Source organism: Pongo abelii, chromosome 23, assembly GCF_028885655.2.
Source record: "Pongo abelii isolate AG06213 chromosome 23, NHGRI_mPonAbe1-v2.0_pri, whole genome shotgun sequence".
Lineage (NCBI taxonomy): Eukaryota > Metazoa > Chordata > Mammalia > Primates > Hominidae > Pongo > Pongo abelii.
Window position 1 is genome coordinate 30,419,866 of NC_085929.1, and position 21,125 is coordinate 30,440,990.

A 21,125-nucleotide genomic window follows, 5' to 3' on the forward strand; every position below is an offset into this window, starting at 1 on the left:
TTCATATGAGGAGGGCAATAGATAGAGCCAGAGTTGGAACAATAATATATGGGGGGTGTATTTTTATACAGTATTGTACATTATACAACAATATGTTAAAAGTCTTATTGCATCTGCGACTTTTATAGCCGAGTGCCCCCGACTTCCTGGTGGTGGTGTCCCCACTGCTCCCGAAGCTCCCAGGTTCCTGTGTCTCTTTCTCCCAATTCTTTTCTAGTCATAGTTCAGGCTCGATTCACCTGTGGATACTCCCAGTCTCTACTTCTAGAATCCTCCAGGGATAATTCTCATTGCCTCTTCCTCATTCTGGACCCTGCAAAGCCCCTTTTGTCAGGTTCTGCAATCAAAGTCTGGCCCTGGGAATTCCCAGGCATCATCCCTTCTCAGACAGGGTGTCTGTGAGGTGGCGCCACGGGACACAGACACATGTGAGAGGGGGAGAGTAGGGTCACAGCTGCCACACCTTTGCCACGGGCCTCTGCCAGCCTACTCCTGGGCCTCCTTAGAATCCTTGCTGCTGTGAGAATTGCAGGCTTCCTGGCCTTATGACAACACAAAGGGAAACAAGAGGTTCCAGAATGCAGGGTCCTGGGCCCAGATCGGAGAGGGCACAGGGCCAGGGACTCTGGCCAGACATAGGCCCAGGTCTGTGGCTGGCCAGCTGCAGCTGTGGGGCCCGGCATGTGTCTCAACATGGCCCTGGAGCTCTACATGGACCTGCTGTCAGCACCCTGCCGTGCCGTCTACATCTTCTCAAAGAAGCATGACATCCGGTTCAACTTTCAGTTTGTGGATCTGCTGAAAGGTCAGCTCCCACTGCTGCCTGGCAGGCCCGGTCCTGGGGGGAGGCAGGGCACACAGATTGGGGCTTTTTTTTTTCTTTTTCTTTTTGGTAGAGCCTCGCTCTGTCACCCAGGCTGGAGTGCAGTGGTGCTATCTTGGCTCACTGCAGTCTCCACTGGGTTCAAGTGATTCTCCCAGCTCAGCCTCCCAAGTTCCTGGGTTTATAGGCACACGCCACCACGCCAGGCTCATTTTTTATATTTTTAGTCGAGATGGAGTTTCACTATGTTGGCCAGGCTGGTCTCGAACCCCTGACCAAAAGTGATCTGCCCCACCTCAGCCTCCAAAGGCTGGAATTACAGGCGTCAGCCACCATGCTCAGACTGATAGGGGCATTTCTGAGAAGCAGGGACAGAGACAAGGGAATCACCCTAGAGGTCCACAGGGAAGGAAAAGTTGCCAGGGGGCTTGTAGGCCACATTCCTGTCTAGCCTGCCTAAGCCACTCTCCACTAATGACAGTCCCCACGCCACAGATGAACAGGCTTTTCGAGGAGAAGGGGGAAGGAACAGCAGCTGGGAGTCCCTGGGCTCCCACCAGGCACCCTGGCTTCCTTGTGGGATTCTAGGACCTTGTGAACTCAGCACCTGCCCACCAGGTTGGCAAAGGGCGCAGAAGTGCACAGTCCGTCTACACTCATCCTCCCCAGTGTTCAGAAAGGCTCAGGGCTCCACTGATCCCCAGTGAGAGTCAGAGGGGTGGGCTCCAACTCCATCCCCAGCACAGAGGGACTACAAAAGCTCAGCCTGCAAAAGCAGAAGCCTCTAGAACACAGAGGAAGAGATGGGGAAGCTTTGGAAATGAACGGGGTGTGAGTGGAGCCCCCAGAAATGTTTCCAACTGGAGGCAGCTGGTCCAGGAAGAGTTTCAGTTCCTGACCCCACATCAGGTTCCCTGTTCAGATGACCCTGATTGTGTCCCACAGGCTCCCCTTTCAATGTCCAGCTGTGTGCTGGGCCTGGCTTCCTTAAAGAGGGGACAGAGTGAGGACCATGGGATTGCGGATGGGACCCAGGCCCTCAGGGCTTCAGGTGATTCAAAGGCTGTGTTTTCAGATCCAGCTTTGGGGGTGGGCACTGGAGGCCTCCAGCTTCTGGGGAAAAGGGTCATCCTGGTCCTGGGACACAGGTAGGAGGCACGGGAGTCACCAGACCTAGGGTGGAGCAGGCTGGGAGCCAGCAGTTCTGATCCCAGTCCAGTTCTGCAACTGCCTTGCCCTGTGACCTGGGGTGAGACGCAATGTTCCTCTAGGCCTCAGTTCCCTCTTCTTGAGAAAATGGAGAGGGAGGCATTTGTGTCTCTGGGAGTCTCAGTTCTCTCTCCCCTGGAGTCCCACAGCCTCAGACCTTCTTTGCCCCTCCCAGGTCACCACCACAGCAAAGAATACATTGACATCAACCCCCTCAGGAAGCTGCCCAGCCTCAAAGATGGGAAATTTATCTTAAGTGAAAGGTAAGTCTTCCCCAGGGCCCTTGCACCGTCTGTCTCTACTCCTCCTGGGAGGATCAGTGTGAGCATTTGTCTGTTTTACCATGGAAAATCTCACACGTGCACTAAAGGAGAGTGAATACTAACTAATGAGGGGCATGAGGAACCCCACAAACCCATCGCCCAGCTCTGACTGTTGCCAACTTGGGGTCCATTTTACATCATTTCTATTCCCCTGCCTCCCAGACACCCCATCATTCCAGTCATAAATGTTTAGGGGCCAGCTCACGCCTGTAATCCCAGCACTTTGGGAGGCTGAAGTGGGTGGATGGCCTGAGCTCAGGAGTTCAAGACCAGCCTAGCCTGGACAACGTGCCAAAACCCCCATCTCTACAAAAAATACAAAAGTTAGCCAGCATGGTGGTCCGCACCTGTAGTCCCAGCTACTCAGGAGGCTGAGGTGGAGGGATTGCTGGAGCTCGGGATGCAGAGGTTGCAGTGAGCAAAGATTGAGCCATCGCACTTCAGTCTGGGCAACAGAGTGAGGTCCCACCTCAAAAATAAAAATAAGTAATTTAAAAAATCAGTAAACGTTTAGGAACATACCACTTAGAGGTAAGTGTTGTTCCAAAAAAAAAAAGCAACAGGCTGGGTGCGGTGGCTCATGCCTATAATCCCAGCACTTTGAGAGGCTGACACAGGAGGATCGCTTGAGGCCAGGAGTTCATGACTGCGATGAACTCTGATTGCGCCACTGCACTCCAGCCTGGGCTAGGATAGAGCGTAGCATCACTACGATACCATTAAGATACCTCATAAAATTAACAATAATTCCTGGATTTCATCTAATATGTGGCTGCTGTTCAAAACTCTCTGATTATCTCCTAAATATTTTCTTGGCAGTTTGTTTGGATCAGGATCCAAAGAAGTTCTGAGTCTTGCAGTCGGTTGCTGTCTCTCCTGCCACATTTTAACCGATAGCTCTCTCCATGCCCTGACCTTTTTGCCTTGGCATGGTTGCTGTTGGTGATAATAAAGGAGCCCTTGTCCTGCGGAGGTTCCCACACCAGTCATCAATCAGCAAGGCCTAGGACATCCCCTCCGAAGCATGTCTCCCCTCCGTCCCCTTCCCTCTGTCCCCATGGCCTCCACCATTCCCAGACACCACAAGCTTCCCGATAGTTGCTGGCCCCCCTGTTGTCCATTCTGCCCCCTCGGGCTCACCCTCCATCCAGCACCAGAGAGATGGATCCTTTCGTGCCCTGGCTTATACAATGCCTAATCTTAAAGATTAAGTCCATAACCTCCCTGCATCTCCAGGGGCTACCCTCTGTGGCCTCCACAGTGTCTCTGGCTGCCTCATCACTCCCCAATCACCACCACCCTTCTTCCAGTTGCACCCCCCTATTCTTCTTTCTTCAGATTTACCTTGCTTCCTTTACCCTCATATTTCAGCATGTGTTTATCTTTGTTGGTTTTTTGAGACAGAGTCTTGCTCTGTGGCTCAGACTGGAGTGCAGTGGCACAATCTTGGCCACTACAACCTCTGCCTCCCAGGTTCAAGTGACTCCCGTGCCTCAGCCTCCCAAGTAGCTGGGATTACAGGTGTGTGCCACCACAACTAGCTAATTTTTGTATTTTCATTTTAGTAGAGACAGGGTTTCACCATGTTGGCCAGGCTGGTCTCCAACTCCTGGCCTCAAGGGATCCTCCCACCTTGGCCTCCCAAAGTGCCGGGATTACAGGTGTGGGCCATCAGGCCTCGCCTGTTTTTTGTTTTTGAAAAAGGATCTTGCTCTTTCACCCAAGCTGGAGTGCAGTGGTGTGATCTTGGTTTACAGTAGCCTCAAATTCCTGGGCTCAAGTGATCCTCCCGCCTCAGCATCCCAATTCAACATGTGTTGTTCCCCTTGCTGGCCTACTCTTTGTTATACCACCAGCCCCCAACTCCTACTCACCCTGCAGGGCTCCTTCCCAGCCCTTACTGACTGTCAGACAGACAGCTCTGGTGAAGCCCTTTCTCGGGTCCGTTTGGGCTCCTCTTTGCTCTGGAAGCCCCAGCAGTTGGGCTCAGGCCACACTGGGGTGGCTGATGTAGCGGCACTCAGGAAAGCAAGGGCAGTGCCCCTGACCGGCCCCTTCTGCAGCGTGGCCATCCTCTACTACCTGTGTCGCAAGTACAGCGCACCATTACACTGGTACCCGCCAGACCTGCACACACGTGCCCGTGTGGAGGAGTTCATGGCTTGGCAACACACAGCCTTTCAGCTGCCCATGAAGAAGATAGTCTGGCTCAAGGTGAGCAGGGTCACTTCTGGGGCTTGGGGACACGGGCACAAGGGAGTCAGGAAGGCCGGAGGCCAGTTCTGGCCCTGCTGACTGCCGGTGAACTCAAGTAAGTCTCCCTCCCTCTCTGGGCCTCATTTCCTCAGCTCCTTCTCCTGCCTGCCTTACAGAGCTGTCAGGAGTGTGCACTGAAACAATGGGCATGAAAGAGTCTTATTAGGGCGAGGGGAAGGGCATACAGGAGGGGCTGATGTGACTCACCCAGGACAGCATTCGAGGCATTTCATTCTGAACTAGAGAATCTCAGCATCAAAAGGCCTATAGAAGGCCGGGTACGGTGGCTCGCAACTGTAATCCCAGTACTTTGGGAGGCTGATGCGGGTGGATCACTTGAGGTCAGGAGTTCAAGACCTACCTGGCCAACATTGTGAAACACCGTCTCTACTAAAAATACAAAATTATTAGCTGGGTGTGGTGATGGGCACCTGTAATCCCAGCTACTCAGGAGGCTGAGGCAGGAGAATTACTTGAACCCAGGAGGTGGAGTTGGCAGTGAGCCAAGATTGTGCCACTACACTCCAGCCTGGGCAACAAAGTGAGACTCCATCTCAAAAAACAAAAACAAAAAAGAGTAAAGGCGTACGGAAAATTGGAAGATGACAAATAACCAGTACATGTGTCTCTACTTCAAATTCTATGCCTGTGACAGGCATCACTAATCAATCACAGGATTTATGCCTGCTGAGCTCCCCAAATCCTTGTGAACACATGGTTCCCGGCAACATCCACCAATCAGAACTGCTGAAAGAGGTGAAACTGCTTTATATCCTGGGAAGTGTTCAATATCTATCCAGCAGACGAGAGTACAGAGACCTCTCAGGGCAGGTGGCCATGGAGTGCAGCCTCCTCTTCCCTCCTCTTCCCAACCCTTGCCAGTTGCTGATCCCAAAGATAACAGGGGAGGAAGTTTCAGCTGAGAAGATGGAGCATGCAGTGGAAGAGGTGAACAACAGCCTGCAGCTCTTTGAGGAGTATTTTCTGCAGCATAAGATGTTCATCACCGGGGACCACATCTCACTGGCTGACTTGGTGGCCGTGGTGGAGATGATGCAGGTGTGGGGTGGGTTGGAGGAGGGTTAGACCCTGGGCAGAGGTAGGACTCCTGTGTGACCAATGGGGCCATCACTTGAGGATAGGCTGGTGAGGCGGGAAAGGCAGGCGGGGCTGCCGTGGGGGCTGCGGGAGCCAGGTCTGGGGGCCTGGACTCAATCTGGGGGCAACAGGAAGCACAGAATGTTATGAATCAAGAAGGATCACAGTTCTCCACACTTGACAAAGATTCTTCGGTGTGGGAGGAGCTGGAGGGTGAGCCTGGGATAGAGAAGAACACTACATTTCCTGCTCAATCCCCCAGCATCCCAGATACCTCCTCCTCTTGCTGGACTCTCCAGGAAATGTTCACTGGTTTCCTGGGTGTCCTTCTGGCCCTGCCTCTTTCCCAGAGCTCCAGACAGACAGCTCTGGAGGACAGCTCTCCTAGCTGGGTCTGAGGGGCATCCACTGTGCATTTGGAGCAACACCTGAGTGTGGGGCATTTATGTGGCCTCTACATGCAGGGGAGGGGGACCAGTTCTGCTTCTCAAGACACTGGCCAGGGTCTAAACTGGCCATCCTGCACACCAGCTAGGGCACTGCGCACTGACCAAAGAGACTAATTTGCATATCAGCCAGAGATATGCCCGGGAGGAGGCACCTGGGATTCTGGAGTATTGACCAGAAAATGCAGTGTTCTTTTCCTTATCCCAGAGATCTCTGGCTGATATGAAAATTAGTCTCTTTGGTCTGTTTGCAGGGCAGATCAGCACCAGGAAAAATCATTCTGGCCTGCCCCAAGGGTTCAGCCATATGCTTCATCCCCACCCTTTATATTTCACCCACACACACCCCTTCTTGGGCTTCCCAAAGATCTTGGGTGCAAACCAAACTACAGGGTAGACTCTTAGGGAGCCAGCCAAACTGCACGGTAGACTGCCCACCAGGTCTCCTATCCTAGCCCCTGAGCTTGATGACAGTGGGAGGTTGAACATGGAGAGAAAAACCTGAGTTCTCTCCCTCATCCACGTATACACACCTGGGATAAGGGGTTTCCCTGGAAGATGAAGGCAGGATTCATGTGAGGTCACAGGCTGGGGAAGTGAGAGGTGCCTGGGCCAGGAGCCCTCTCAGCATGGTTCAGAAGGCTGGGAGCAAGAAGACCAGTGACTAAGGACTCTGAGGGATTCTGGATCCTCCATCCCCACCTACATCTATTACATAATCTGTGACCCTTTGCTCAGGCCTTGGGGGTCAGCAGCCTAATTCTTTGCATAGGTAGATGTTGGGGGCATGGGCCTGAGGCTGTGGGAGAGGACCCAGGTGGGGCTGGTCCCCAGGCTGACCACATGTTCGTCTTTGTCTATCCACAGCCCATGGCAGCCAACTATAATGTCTTCCTCAACAGCTCCAAGCTAGGTGAGTGGCGTATGCGGGTGGAGCTGAATATCGGCTCTGGCCTCTTTAGGGAGGCCCATGATCGACTAATGCAGCTGGCCGACTGGGACTTTTCAACATTGGATCCAATGGTCAAGGAGAATATTTCTGAGTTGCTGAAGAAGAGCAAGTGACCCTAATCGCAGCCCGTCCTGCAGGGCCTGTATGGCTTAGCAATCTGAGCCACCTTTCTTAAAGGAAATGATAAAAAAAAAACACACACACACACAAAAACAAAAAAACTCCTCTTTGCCTAATAAAGAACTGGAACAACCATCACAGCTGCTGAGCAGCAGACAGTTGGCATATACATAGGGTCTGATGTGGGAGTGGGTGGTGGTTACAGATCCTTCCGGTTTCCAAAAAGAATTTTAAAAGTAAAGGGTTAAATATGGTTACATTGTCAGTAATAATAGTTGGTGACTTCAATACCCACTTTCAGTAATAGAAAAACTACAGAAGACCATCAAGGAAATAGGGGACTTGAAAAGCACGATTAACCAATCGCACACACTAGACATGAACACAACGTTCCACCCGACAGGAGCAGAATAAGCATTCTTCTAAAGAGCACATGGAATATTCGCCAGTATAGAGCATATATTTTGTCCTGAGTCTCAAATTTAAGGTGATGAAATCACACAAAGTATGTTCTCTGGACACAGTGGAATAAAGTTAAAATTCAAGAACAGAAGGAAAACTAGAAAATTCACAAGCACATAGAAATTAAACAGCACACTCTTAACCAATGAGTTAAAGAAGAAATCAAAGGGACATCAAAAAGTATCTTGAATGAATAAAAACAAAAACACAGCATGCCCAAATGTATAGGATGCAGCAGAAGCAGTGCTAAGAGCAAAATTTATAGCTGTAAACACATAAGTTAAAGAAGAATGATCTTGAATCAATAACCTAACTTTACACCTTAAGGAACTAGAAAAATAAGAGCAAACTAAACCCAACACCAGTAGAAAACAGGAAATAGTAAAGATTAGAATGGAGATAAATGAAACAGAAAATAGAAAAGCAATAAAATCAATAAAACCAAAAATTGGATCTTTGCAAAGAGCAACAAAATTGGCAAACCTTTACTTAGAATAGCCAAGTGAAAAAAATAAGGGTCAAATTATTCACCAAGAAAGAAAGTGGAGGCTGGGTGTAATGGCTCACACCTGTAACCCCGACACTTTGGAAAGCAGAGGCAGAAGGATCACTTGAGGCCAGGAGATTGAGACCAGCCTGGGTAACACAATGAGACTTTTTTCTAAAAAATATATTTTTTTAAAAATTAGCTTGGTGTGGTGGTGCACGCCTGTGGTCTTAGCTAACTGGGTGGCTGAGGTGGGAGGATCACTCGAGTTCAAGAGTTCAAGGTTACATTGAGCTATGATTGCACCACTGCACTCCAGCCTGGGCAACATAGAACAACCTTATCTCAATAAACAAACAAAAACAAAAACGAAGAAACGAAATGGAAACCAGAAAGAAAGAAAATGGAGACATCACATTGGTCATAGAGAAATACAAAAGTTTAGAAAGAAATACTATGAATAATTATATGTGGACAATTTAGACAACCTAGATGAAATGGGAAAATTTTAGAAACACACAATCTACCAAAACTGACTTAAGAAGAAAGATACAATTGTAATAGACCTGTAACAAATAAACAGATTAAAATATTAATTATTTTTAAAAATTCCACAAGGAAAAGCCCAGGACCACATGGCTTCACTGGTGAATTCAACCAAAAGCTTGAAGAACTAACACAAAGCCTTCACAAACTCTTCCAAAAAATAGAACAGGAAGAAATATTTTTCAACTCACACTATGAGGCCAGAATTACTCTGATACCAAAGACAGAAAAAGGCATTACAAGAAAATAAAGTTATAAAGCAATATCCTTATAAATATAGATGTAAAAATCCTCAGCAAAATACTAGCAAATCAAATCCAGCAGCATATTAAAAGGATCATACACCTTGACCAGGTAGGATTTATCCCAGGAGTACAAATGCGGTTCAACATACAAAAATCAATCAGTGTAGCATACCATGTTAACAGACAGTCACATGATCATCCTAATGCAGAGAAGGCATTTGATAAAATCTAACATCCTTTTATGATAAAATTACTCAGCAGATGAAGACGAGAAAGGAACTTCCTCAACTTGACAAAAAGCGTCTGTGAAAAACCTATAACTAACACCATACTTCACTCATTGTGAAAGATCGAGCATTTCCCCCCTAAGATCAGGAACAGGACAAGAATGTTCATTCACACTGCTTCTATTTATTAGGGCAATTAGGCAAGAAAAAGGAACAAGGTGGAATCCAGATCAGAAAGAAAGAAGTAAAACCGTCTCTATTCACAGATGACATTCTAGGAATTCTTAAGGAACTCACTTAAAAACCATTAGAGCTAATAAGTTGAAGGCTGGGCACGGTGGCTCATGCCTGTAATCCCAGCACTTTGGGAGGCTGAGGCAGGCAGATCATGAGGTTAGGAGTTTGAGACCAGCCTGTCCAATATGGTGAAACCCCGTCTCTACTAAAAATACAAAAATTAGCCGGGTGTGGTGGCGCATGCCTGTAGTCCCAGCTACTCAGGAGGCAGAGGCAGGAGAATCACTAGAGCCCAGGAGGTGGAGGTTGCAGTGTGCCAAGATCATGCCACTGCACTCCAGCCTGGGTGACAGACTGAGACTCCATCTCAATAAAATAAGTTCAGCAAGGTTGCAGGATACAAGATTAATACACAAAAATCAATAGTATACATTTGCAATAAAGGATCAAAAACAAAATTAAAACCACACTTCCAATTATAATAGCATCAAAAAGAATAAAATAGTTAGAATAAATTTAACCAAAGAAAAGCAACACTTCAACACAGCAAACTACAATGTGCTGTTGAAAGAAATTGAAGAAGCACCACCAAGCCATCTGACCTGAGAAAACATGCAGGTTCAACAGAATGAGTCCTGCTCTTCAGCAAGCTCCCATCTTGTGTTCAAGCTGGGTCTGTGAGGCAAGTTCAGCAACATAGACATGGACATGCAACCAAATCTGTAATGTAGAAAAGGCCAAGGGAAGGTGGATCAATCATTGGAAACATTCAACAATCCATGGAAGAAATGTTAAAAATAGAATCTCAGGGTCTGATGAAGTTGGAATATCACTCTTCTATGTATTTCAGTTGGAATCTGTTGAATGATTGGATACAGTAAAAGATAAGTATAGGGAATTATTAGGTAGCATTAAATGTGTAATAAATGTAAAGAGAGGGAGCAAGTGCATACAAGGAAGTGTATGCTACTGGGTTTCTGTTGAATTGTTCATGGAAGACCATCAGCAGTTCAAGTGTGAAAGCTTGTCTTAAAATTAGCTGGATGTAGTGGCGTGTGCCTGTAATCCCAGCTACTCGGGAGGCTGAGGCAGGAGAATCACTTGGACCCGGGAAGCAGAGATTGCAGTGAGCCAAGATCGCACCACTGTACTCCAGCCTGGTGACAGAGCGATACTCCATCTCAAAAAAACAAAAACAAAAACAGAAAAAACTTGTCTTGAGGAACTGTGCCAGGCTCTGCAGCTACAAACATCATGGAGGAAGCTGTCTGCCCATTAGAAGCCCAGAGCCCAGAGGGACAGACTAGAGCAAATCCTCTCCCTCATTGGAGCTAGATGGGAACACAAATCTATCTGATAACTAACATGCAATTTTACTTCTCTTACCTTGTTTAATCCTCACAACCACCCTGATGAGTAGTAGTATTATCCCCATTTTGTAGATGAAGAAACAAGTTCTTCAAGGGGAAGGGATCCTCAGAGTAGCATATGAATGAGAGGCAGAACCAGAGTCAGGACCTATATCTTGTCTTCTCCTTCCTACAACTAGAAAAGTACCCACAACGAGGCAATGCTTTTGGTGCAGAGGAAGCAGTAGTGAACAAAATAGGCAAAAATCTCTACCTCTAGTGCTCACATTGTTGTGGAGAAAGACAAACAATAAGCACAGTAGAGAAGTAAAAATTAGAATGTTTTGCTAAAAAGTCCATAAAATTGAGTATTATTCAGCCATAAGAAGGGATGAAGTACCGTTATATGCTACAACATGGATGAACCTTGACACCATTATGCTAAATGAAAGAAGCCAGTCATAAAAGGCCACATATTTCATTATTCCATTTGAATGAAATGTCCAGAATAGGCAGATACTTCCTATCCACAGAGGTAGAAAGTAGATGAATGGTAACCAGGGGCTAGGGGAAGAGGGAAAATGGGCAGTGACTCTTTATTGGGTACAGAGTTTCTTTTTTGGGTGATGAAAATGATCTAGAATTCGATAACTCTGATGGTGACAAAACTTTGTTAATATACTAACAACCACGGAATTGGCTTTAAACCAATTGAATTTTAAAGTATACTTTGAAAGGGTGGATATTATGGTATGGGAATTATATCTGATAATGAAAATATGATTACATTGTTCAAAAGCATAGGGAAGCAGCTACAAAAAATATGAAGCGTAAATTGTGGCTCTTTTTATTCTGAAGTGTAAAAATTGAACATTGTATCTCAAAATATAAAACAAAAACAAAGAAAGCTAAAAGCCCTTCCATTTGGCCATCTTGGAGTAAGACCTACCACAGTCCAGTGCCTTTTACTCAGCCCCACAGCCTAGCCTATTGTTTACATGAAACCCTGTAGCTTCCACTCCTGTTTGACTGTTGGATGTAAGTTATGAGTGACCATATTGGGGGAAGGGAGGAAAACGCCCCATAAAAGTGTATCCTGGGGGCCTGAGGAGAGACGATGGCCCAGGTATCAGAACATGATATGCCTACTTATCCCTATCTCCTTGTCCACACATAAGGCTTGGAAGGCAGCCATGTTTTATATCATGTGATCTCCAACCAATGAGCTGATTGGCTTCTTCAACAAGAGCCCAGGTAGAGATTGGTGTCTAGAGGAGCCCATCAGATTCTAGAGGATCAGGCCTTTGGCAGTGGAAACTCCCCTGGGAAGATGTCATAGGGTCCTCAGGGTCAGACACAGAGAGAAGGAGACATTGGGACATAGAAAAGAGGCAAGAAAAAAACATACCTTGCAGTCTGTGAGGAACAGAGTGGCCCCCAGGGGCCCCCAGCCCAGGTTCTGGATCAAAGCTCCTCAAAGTTTAACGTGCATTTGGATCACCTGAGGATCTTATGAAAATACAGACTCTGTCTGATCCAGTAGGTCTGGGTTTGGGGGTAGGAGCCTGTTAGTATAATTCTAACAAGCTCCCAGGCAAGGCTGCTGCTGCTGCTGATCTAATGACCACATTTTGAGGCTGGACAGGGTGACTCACACCTATAATCCCAACACTTTGGGAGGACAAGGCAGGAGGGTCTCTGGAGGCTAGAACTTTGAGACCAGCCTGGGCAACGCAGCAGGACCTCGTGTCTAAAAAACAAGAGAGAAGAAGAAGAAAAAGGAAACAAAAAGAAGACCTCAACTAGAGTAGGAAGCAGCCAGGCCGCATATCTATTCAATGGAGAAAAGAGTTTTTTTCTGGAGTAAATTGGAGTGTACCCATGTTCCTTGTCAATGACGGTAACTTTAAATGTCAAGAATGTGAGAGAGGCCAGAGGTGGTGGATCACACCTGTAATCTCAGCACTTTGGGAGGCTGAGGTGGGAGGATCACTTGAGCCCAGGAATTCGAGACCACCCTGGGAAACAAAGTGCGACCCCGTCTCTACAAAGTCAAAAAATTAGCCCAGATTGGTGGCATTTACATGTGGTCTGAGCTATATGGGAGGGTGAGGCAGAAGGATCGTTTGAGGGAAAGAAAGTGCGACCCCGTCTCTACAAAGTCAAAAAATTAGCCCAGATTGGTGGCGTTTACATGTGGTCTGAGCTACATGGGAGGGTGAGGCAGAAGGATTGTTTGAGCCCAGGTCGAGGCTGCAGTGAGCTAAGTTTGTACCACTGCCCTCACTCCAGCCTGGGCAACAGCAGGACCCTGTCTCGAAAAAAAAAAAACAAGAATAGTAGAGACAAGGGGAAGGTGTGGCCTGGGGTAGGGGCTGGGAGACTGGAGAACAACTGTTAGTGGTCCCATCACTGCCCAGAGCAGACAGTGCCCTGTCCACCCTCATGAGATCTTTGAACTCCTTGGACAGGACTGGCTATACATGAAAATGTGGGGACCCTTATTTTTAAATTGTTAAGAATGTTAAGATGGCAACAGCAAAGCTTTAAACCAACTGCATGGCCCTTCTACGTTGTAGGCCCACGAGGCCGACACTGCTATTCACATCCTTGTATGCCTCCCTCCCCTTGAGTGTGGCTGGGGCCTGTGCTCTATTGCTTGGAAGCAAGGCTTATCCCTAAGCCTTATTTTCGGGAAGGTGGATTTGAGAGCTACTATCCCACATCCTTGCTTGGTGCCCTGTGAGTAAATCTTTTCTCTTTTGCAAAACTCGTGTCATGGTGATTAATTTACTGTGCAATGCCAGGCACTGTTGGAAACCTCTGGATAGACCTCAAAGGGCCTCAGCCATCTGGGGAGGCGTCCGCTAGAGTGTAACAAATATGACCCCAGCAACTGGGGAGGGACAGCTCATTCCTTTATGAGGTGTGGGGCTGGCAGCCCCGCAGGCAGTCAGCCACCCTTCCTCTCTGGCCTCCATCCTGGGCACTGGGCCCGGCACTGGGCAAGGAGGCTGCTGCACCGCCTTTCTCCTCTTCGTTTTTTTTTTTTTTTTGAGACGGAGTATCACTCTGTCGCCCAGGCTGGAGTGCCATGGCGTGAGTTCGGCTCACACTGCAAGCTCCGCCTCCCGGGTTCACGCCATTCTCCTGCCCCAGCCTCTCGAGTAGCTGGGACTACAGGCGACCGCCACCGCGCCGGCTAATTTTTTGTATTTTTAGTAGAGACGGGGTTTCACCGTGTTAGCCAAGATGGTCTCGGTCTCCTGACCTCGTGATCCATCCCCTTCGGCCTCCCAAAGTGCTGGGATTACAGGCGTGAGCCACCGCGCCCAGCCTCTCCTCTTCCCTTTTAGTGGGAAATACACCTGCAGCCTAGATTCCCAGAAAGGGGTGGTGAGAGAGCAGACACGCCACTGATTGACCCAAAGTTCTCGGAGCCAAGGGATGAGTGAAGAGGGCGTGGCCGGACTCGGGGCTCCTGGTGTGGTGCACCGCTGCAGGCTCCGTGACCCAGCAGTTCCTGCCCAAGCCTCACCTACCCCCAGCCATTCCTGTCCGCCGCCCCCAACCAGCCCTTCCTGACCGCCGTCCCCAACCAGCCCTTCCTGACCGCAGTTTAGGTCTGCCTTCCCACGCCCCACCCCATTGCCCCCGCCGTGGGTCTGGAGCTGTACCTGGACCTGCTGTCCCAGCCCTGCAGTGCAGTCTACATCTTCGCCAAGAACGGCATCCCCTTCGAGCTTCACACAGTGGAGCTGACCAAAGCTGGGCTGGGCAGGCAGGCCTAGGGGATACTGGCCGCGGATCCCTGCCTGTCCCCGCTGCTTTGCAGTCGCGCCGAGAATGCAGACTAACACGAAGAATCAGACTCTCCGGTGTAGAAACTATTACATAATTATCTATTTTATTATTTTTACTTTTTGGAGACAGGATCTAACTCTGTCACTCAGGCTGGAGTGCAGTGGCACAATCATGGCTCACTGCAGCCTCGATCTTCCAGGCTCAAGCGATCCTCCCACCTCAGCCCCTCAAGTAGCTGGGACTACAGGTGCCCACCGACATGCCCGGCCAATTTATTATCATTATCATTATTATTATTATTATTATTATTGAGAGGAGGTCTTGCTGTGTTTCCCAGGCTGGCCTAGAACTCCTCGGCTCAAGTGATCCTCTTGCCTTGGCCTCCCTAAGTGTTGGGATTACAGGCATGAGCCGCCATGCCCCGCTGGTTGTCCATTTTAATAGAGGCTTGATCTTTGCTTGCAAATACAAAACATTCTTCAAAATGCAGGTTTAGAGAGGGCACAGCAGGCACAGCAGGGTAGGGAAATTGAATGGGGCCAGAATATCTTCACCCCGTGTGCTTGGAAAAAACAATGAAACTGCCTCTTTGTGTCCTAGGTAAAATAGTCCCTGTCTACCCCTGCCTGTGTCTCTTCCACTTTTATATTATTTATTTATTTATTTATTTATTTATTTATTTTTTACAGTGCCTCACTCTGCAGCCCAGGCTAGAGGGCAGTGGCATGATCCCGGCTCACTGCAGCCTTGACCTCTCAGGTTCAAGTGATCCTCCCAACTTACTCCTCCCAAGAAGAATAGTTGGGACTACAGGCATGTCCCCATGCCCAGCTACTTTTTTTTTTTTTTTTTTTTTTTGGTATGTGCAGATGCGCGATTTTGCCATGTAGACCAGGCTGACCTTGAACTCCTGAGCTCAAGTGATCCTCCTGCCTCATCCTTCTAAAGTGTTGAGATTACAGACATGCACCACCATGTCTGGCCCTGGGTCTGTTTCACTTTTATGTATTTCTTGGCATTCTTCTGCCTTTTCTTTTTCCTGCATCTGACTTGCTCTATCCCATGGGGCTTCTCACCCAGCTGAAGGGGCTGCTCCTAGAGGCTAGAGGCTGGAGGGCCCTGTGGCAGGGCAGTGGGGGAGGCCAGCACCCTCACCCTGAGCTCCAGCGTTTGCTGGTCTGGCTGGCATACAGAGATGCAGCTGGAGCAGAATTCAGTGGAGGAGGCAGGGCTATAACTGAGCAGTAGGGCAGAGAGCAGAGCCAGAGCCAGAGCCCCCTGGGCAGACCAGAAGGAGGACCCTGCTCATCTGAGTCTTCCCAACTGCTGCCCTTGGTACAACCAGCTTGAGTCACCTGCTACAGAACAGGGGCTGGACACAGAAGCAGTTTGTGGAGGGAGAATGTGCAGGGGTGTTCATGTCCGTTCTGTAGAAGGACAAAGAGGTCCACATGTAGGCCTATGATCATACTGGGGCCTGGCTTGACTGAGGCCCTCTGATCCAGACACATTAAGCAGGCACCTAATTCGGCCTCCAGCACTGGCCTAGAGTGCGAAAGTGAGTCAGACCTGGGAACCCCCAGTGGGGAGGGAGCCTTGAGAGTTTGGCATAAGAAAGGAAGAAGAGCTGAGCCACTGGAGGCTGAGTGGCTGAATGGGGCAGGGATTCCCAGCAAGAATGAGGTTGGTCTGAGGGTTGGGAACATGTTTGGCTGGGACTCTGGGGTATTGACAGGTCACCCAGCCTGGTCAGAAGGGCCTAAGTCCCCAGCTGGGTTAGGAAGCTGAATCAGAGGGGGCAAGCCTAGAGCCCAGGGAGGAGGCTGGAGGGGTCTGACCTATGGATGGAATGGGCTGGGGGTGGGGTGTGAATTACAGCTCCAGGGAATTGTTCTTGAGCCATGCTTCAAGGAGCTGGACACAGGAAAGGTGGCCTTCAGATGGGGTCAGGATCTGTGACCCAGTGACTAGCAGAGAGGCCTCCTCTTCCCTGATGCCTCCCAGATAGGGGCCTCAGAAAGCTGGTGCTGGGATTTTGGGGTAGGGGTGGGCAGAGACCTCAGAGAACTCTGGGTTGTCCCCACTCACCTCTCTGATCTCGCCTGCAGGCCAACAGCACAGCGATGCCTTTGCCCAGGTGAACCCCCTGAGGAGGGTGCCGGGCCTTGAAGGATGGGGACTTCACCTTGACTGAGAGGTAACCGGTCCCTGGGCTGCTGCCGGCCTTGTGGGGCCAGTCGTCTGTCTGTTCACTGTTGATGGCTGGGATCATGGACTGTGGGCCCTGCACCAGCCCCAGGGTGAAGAATGGGCTGAGGCAGGCAGAGGTGCCCAGTGTTGAGAGGGTTATAGAAGTCCCCTCCTGCATTGTACAAGTGAGGAAACTGAGGCTGGAGGAGGGGAGGGACTTGCACAAGGCCACAGGGCCCAGTCTGCTTCCGGGCCTCCTCACCACCAGCCTTGCCCTCCGAAAAAAGGAGAGTGCTCTAAGTTTTGAGGAGAGGATGTACCAGGCATCTTAATGCTACCATTTTGCCCACAGATCCTGTGGGGCAAGTGCTGTTTCCCTGGAGAGTCGAGGGACCACTCAGCGATCTTCAGTGGCTATTTGCTAAACATCCAACAGGGCCAGACCTCATTTAAGCCCTGTGGCTTCAGCAGCGAATGTGTCTACACCTGTCTCTTTATGGAGCTCACATTCCATTAATAGAAGGGGGAGCTGACAGTAACCCATGTAAACATGTAACATATCGGATGTTGATGGGTGCCATGGAAAAAATAAACAGGGTAAGAGTGGGGGTGTATGTCATTATGAGTAGGATGTTGAGGGAAGACTCCCTGGAGGAGGTGGCATCTGAGCAGAGAGCTGTAGGAATGTGCAAGGCATGAGGGGAAGGGTGTTCTGGCTGGAGGGAAGAGTGAGGGCGAAGGCTCCAAGTGGGACAATGCATGGGGTTCAGACTGGAGAGCAATGGGCCAGGGTGGGTGCAGTGAGCAGGAAGAGCAAGAGGTCACGACAGAGGGGAGCATGGGACACTGGGAAGGCTTTGGCTCTTACCGCAGGTGGACTGAGTCGCTGGAGGGTTTTGAGCAGAGGAGAACTGTGATCTGACTTAGGTCGTAAAGGATCCCCCAGGCAGGGGGGAGAAAGCCACTGCAGTCATCTGGGATGCAGCGCTGGAGCCCCAGACCAAGGTGGTGGTGGTGCAGGGTTGCGGGGGATTGTGGTCAGTTCTGACTTTTCTTGAAACTCTGACTGCAGGGTTTGCTGAAGGGTTGGAGGTGGGTGGGAAAATGAAAGCCAAAACCAGCCTCCAGGTTGGTGGCTGCATGGTGGCATCCTTTACCAAGGTCACATAGTGCCTCTGTGGTGGAGCCGGATTCACGTTCAGAGCCTGGGATCACTGGATGGTCTGACACCCATAGAGGCATGATGAGCTCTGGGGGTCAGACTGCACAACCCTTCACCATAGGTGAACGGGAGATGGGACAGGGTGGGAAGCAATGCTGCCATGTCCCCTGGAAGGCTCTCTCCCTACTGGCCTTGCTCCTGGCCCTGTCCATGCTTTGGATATGTTGGGGAGATACCCAACTTGCTCTCGTTCTTCAGACTCACACTGGGTGCCCCTTCCTCCTGGAAGCCTTCCCTGAGCCCCTGCTGAAGTTCATAACATTTTGTTTCTTCCTTGCTGCCCTTAGTTGAGATGACAGTCTGGCCCCATGTAGGGCTGTGTGACCCTGGGCACTTACCTAACCTCTCTGAGCCTCACATCCCTCCTCCGCATCATGGGGATAGTGAAAATGCCCCAGAAAATGGCTGAAGAGTGTTCAGGGCATGTCTTCTGCCCCTGTCATGTCCCCCTACTATGGCTATCTTGCTGTGTATGAGCTGCATGTACAAAGCACCTGACCACTGGTACCCCCAGGACCTGCAGGCCCGCGCCCGTGGGGATGAGTACCTGTCATGGCAGCACATGGCCCTGCAGAGTGCCTGCTGCTGGGCCATGTGGCAGAAGGCGAGCCATGGAGGGCAGGGACACCTCCCGGGATGCCCAAGGGATGCTGCTTTCACTTTACAAAATCCTGTTTAGACCTGAGACCAAATCCTGGAATGCCAGAAACTGCCTAATTCACCCAACTTGTTCCATAGAGGGAAAACCAAGGACCAGAGCCAAGGAAGGATTCCCCTAATGTGCCTTAATTCCACAGCTACCACCTGCACACTTACACTCACACACTCTTTGACACACAGCCACACACATTCACACACACATCCACCCACGTCCACACACAGTCACATGATTTATCACATTCACACATACACACCCACATACACAATCATAACATTTACACACAGTCACACAGTCACACAGTTAACTCATATACACACATATACACCCACACAATCACACAATTCACTCATATTCAACAAAGTCACACAACTCACATTGACACACATACACACCAACCCCACACACAATTCACATACATACACACACATACACCCACACACAGGCATACAATTCACACCAACAAATTCACATAGTTCACCCATTCACACACATACACCCACATGCACAAATTCATACTTCTCAGTCACATTACACACCATTCAAATTCACACACATATATACCTACGTACACACAGTTCACTCACATCTCACACATATACACCCACATACACACAGTTCACTCACGTCACACACATATACACCCACACATAAACACAGTCACACAATTCACTCACGTTCACACCCAGTTCACTGACATTCACACACATACACACGCACTACACACAGGCAATTAAGTCACATGGCCGAAAGCCCGTCCTCACCTTGCTACACTTCCCTTCCCAGTGTCGCCTCTGCCTTTGGCCCTCAGTGTCCCCTTCCCATGCCTGGACTGCTGGAGAGCCCTGAACACACCCCATCTTCATGCCTCCAGCGCTAGCCCAAGCCCTTCCCTCTGCCAAGAGCACTAAGTGCAACTCAAGTTCACTTCTAGGGACCCTTCCCTGCCCCTCCTGCCAGGTGACCTGAGGATCCTGCTGGCCCTCCTTGACAATGATGCACACCATGGTTAGTTCAGCTGAGGTCGCTCTCCCAGACTTACTGCCACCTACACAGCACTGGGACTGACTGTTTAACTTTATTCTTTATTTCGTGTACTTTATTGGAGTGTCTGTTGAAAGCAAAACCATCCAATAAGGAACAACCCCAAGGCAGCCAGCATGGATCAAGAAGGCATAGGCTGTGGCCGCCATCCCCAGTGCCTGATGGGGAGAGGGGGTGGTAATGGAAAAGGCCCAGGAAAGCAGGCCAGAGTGTCCCCCAAAGTATGAGAAATCACTGGAAGAGAGAGCCAGAATGGGACCTAAGACAGAAGCCACCACCAGGCACCCTTAAGGCAGGACAGTTGCAATGGTTACTTGGAATACTTCCGGCTAGGAGTGGTGTTGCCAGAAGTCGGGGACCCCAAACAGAGGGACCGGCTGAAGCCATGACAGAAGAACGTGGACTGTGAAGATTTTATGGACATTTATTAGTTCCTGAAATTAATGCTTTTATAATTTCTTATGCCTGTCTTTACTGCAGTCTCTAAACATAAATTGTAAAGATTTCATGGACACTTATCACTTCCCCAATCAGTACCCTTGTGATTTCCTATGCCTGTCTGTACTTTAATCTCTTCATCCTATCAGCCAAGGAGGATGTATGTCGCCTCAGGACCCTGTAATAATTGCATTAACTGCACAAATTGTACAGCGTGTGTGTTTCAGCAATATGAAATGTGGGCACCTTGAAAAAAGAACAGGATAAGAGCAATTGTTCAGGGAATAAGAGAGATAACCTTAAACTCTGACTGCCGGTGAGCCGGGCAGAACAGAGCCATATTTCTCTTCTTTCAAAAGCAAATGGGAGAAATATCGATGAATTCTTTTTCTCAGCATGGAACGTCCCTGAGAAAGAGAATACGCACCTGGAGGTATCGGCTTATAAACAGCCCCCCTGGGCGTGGCCTGTCTCTTATGGTCGAAACTGCAGAGGTGAAATATACTCCAGTCTCCCATAGTGCTCCCAGGCTTATTAGGAAGAGGAAATTCCCACCTAATAAATTTTGGTCAGACCGGTTGATCTCAAAACCCTGTCTCCTGATGAGACGTTATCAATGACAATGGTGCCCGAAACTTCATTAGCAATCTTAATTTCGCCTCGCTCCTGTGGTCCTGTAGTCTCTCCCTGCCTCTACTTGCCTTGTGATATTCTATTACCCTGTTAAGTAGTTGATGTCTGTCAGCCACACCTATTCGCAAACTGGGGAACCCTGCCCTTCTTGGAAGGTGATGCTAGGGGGGATGAGTAACACCTTTCTTGGAGGTTTGAATTCCTCAGGGCCCCTCTGGCATATTGGTCTTCCTAATTCCTCCCTCGATCCCCCAGCTGTAGGGGTAGTAGCTTCTTGCATTGTTTACCTCTGTGTTAATCTGGATTCTCTCTGTCTTTGGAGTTCTCTAATGCATGGTTACCAATTCTTTATAACA

At 49.2% G+C, this 21,125-nt stretch overlaps 1 protein-coding gene and 1 long non-coding RNA gene across 3 annotated transcripts; both read left to right on the forward strand.

Annotated features, from left to right (window-relative positions):
* Window positions 1–158: 158 nt before the first annotated feature.
* On the forward strand, window positions 159–15,392 carry LOC100451109 (glutathione S-transferase theta-4). Of its 2 annotated transcripts, XM_054543695.2 has the most exons (6): window positions 159–805; window positions 2,208–2,295; window positions 4,419–4,569; window positions 5,494–5,670; window positions 7,023–7,068; window positions 15,274–15,392. In XM_054543695.2, the coding sequence occupies exons 1-6, from the start codon at window positions 682–684 to the stop codon at window positions 15,333–15,335; spliced, it is 648 nt and encodes a 215-aa protein (XP_054399670.2). In that variant the 5' UTR covers window positions 159–681; the 3' UTR covers window positions 15,336–15,392. The 2 variants fall into 2 exon arrangements, with proteins under 2 accessions (XP_054399670.2, XP_002834697.3); XM_002834651.5 differs by lacking the exon at window positions 15,274–15,392 and having other exon boundaries at window positions 555–805; window positions 7,023–7,362.
* A 1,257-nt stretch (window positions 15,393–16,649) lies between these two features.
* On the forward strand, window positions 16,650–17,380 carry LOC134761201 (uncharacterized). The gene is made up of 2 exons (XR_010139500.1): window positions 16,650–16,781; window positions 17,127–17,380. It is a non-coding gene; the product is annotated as an uncharacterized LOC134761201 (long non-coding RNA).
* The last annotated feature ends 3,745 nt before the right edge of the window (window positions 17,381–21,125 follow it).

Excerpts from the sequence above, each read along its gene's own strand:
- LOC100451109 (XM_002834651.5), top strand. The coding sequence starts at position 682 with ATGTGTCTCAACATGGCCCTGGAGCTCTACATGGACCTGCTGTCAGCA. Across the intron at positions 2,296-4,418 it reads AAATTTATCTTAAGTGAAAG|CGTGGCCATCCTCTACTACC; the intron begins GTAAGTCTTCCC and ends CCCCTTCTGCAG. Across the intron at positions 4,570-5,493 it reads AGAAGATAGTCTGGCTCAAG|TTGCTGATCCCAAAGATAAC; the intron begins GTGAGCAGGGTC and ends AACCCTTGCCAG.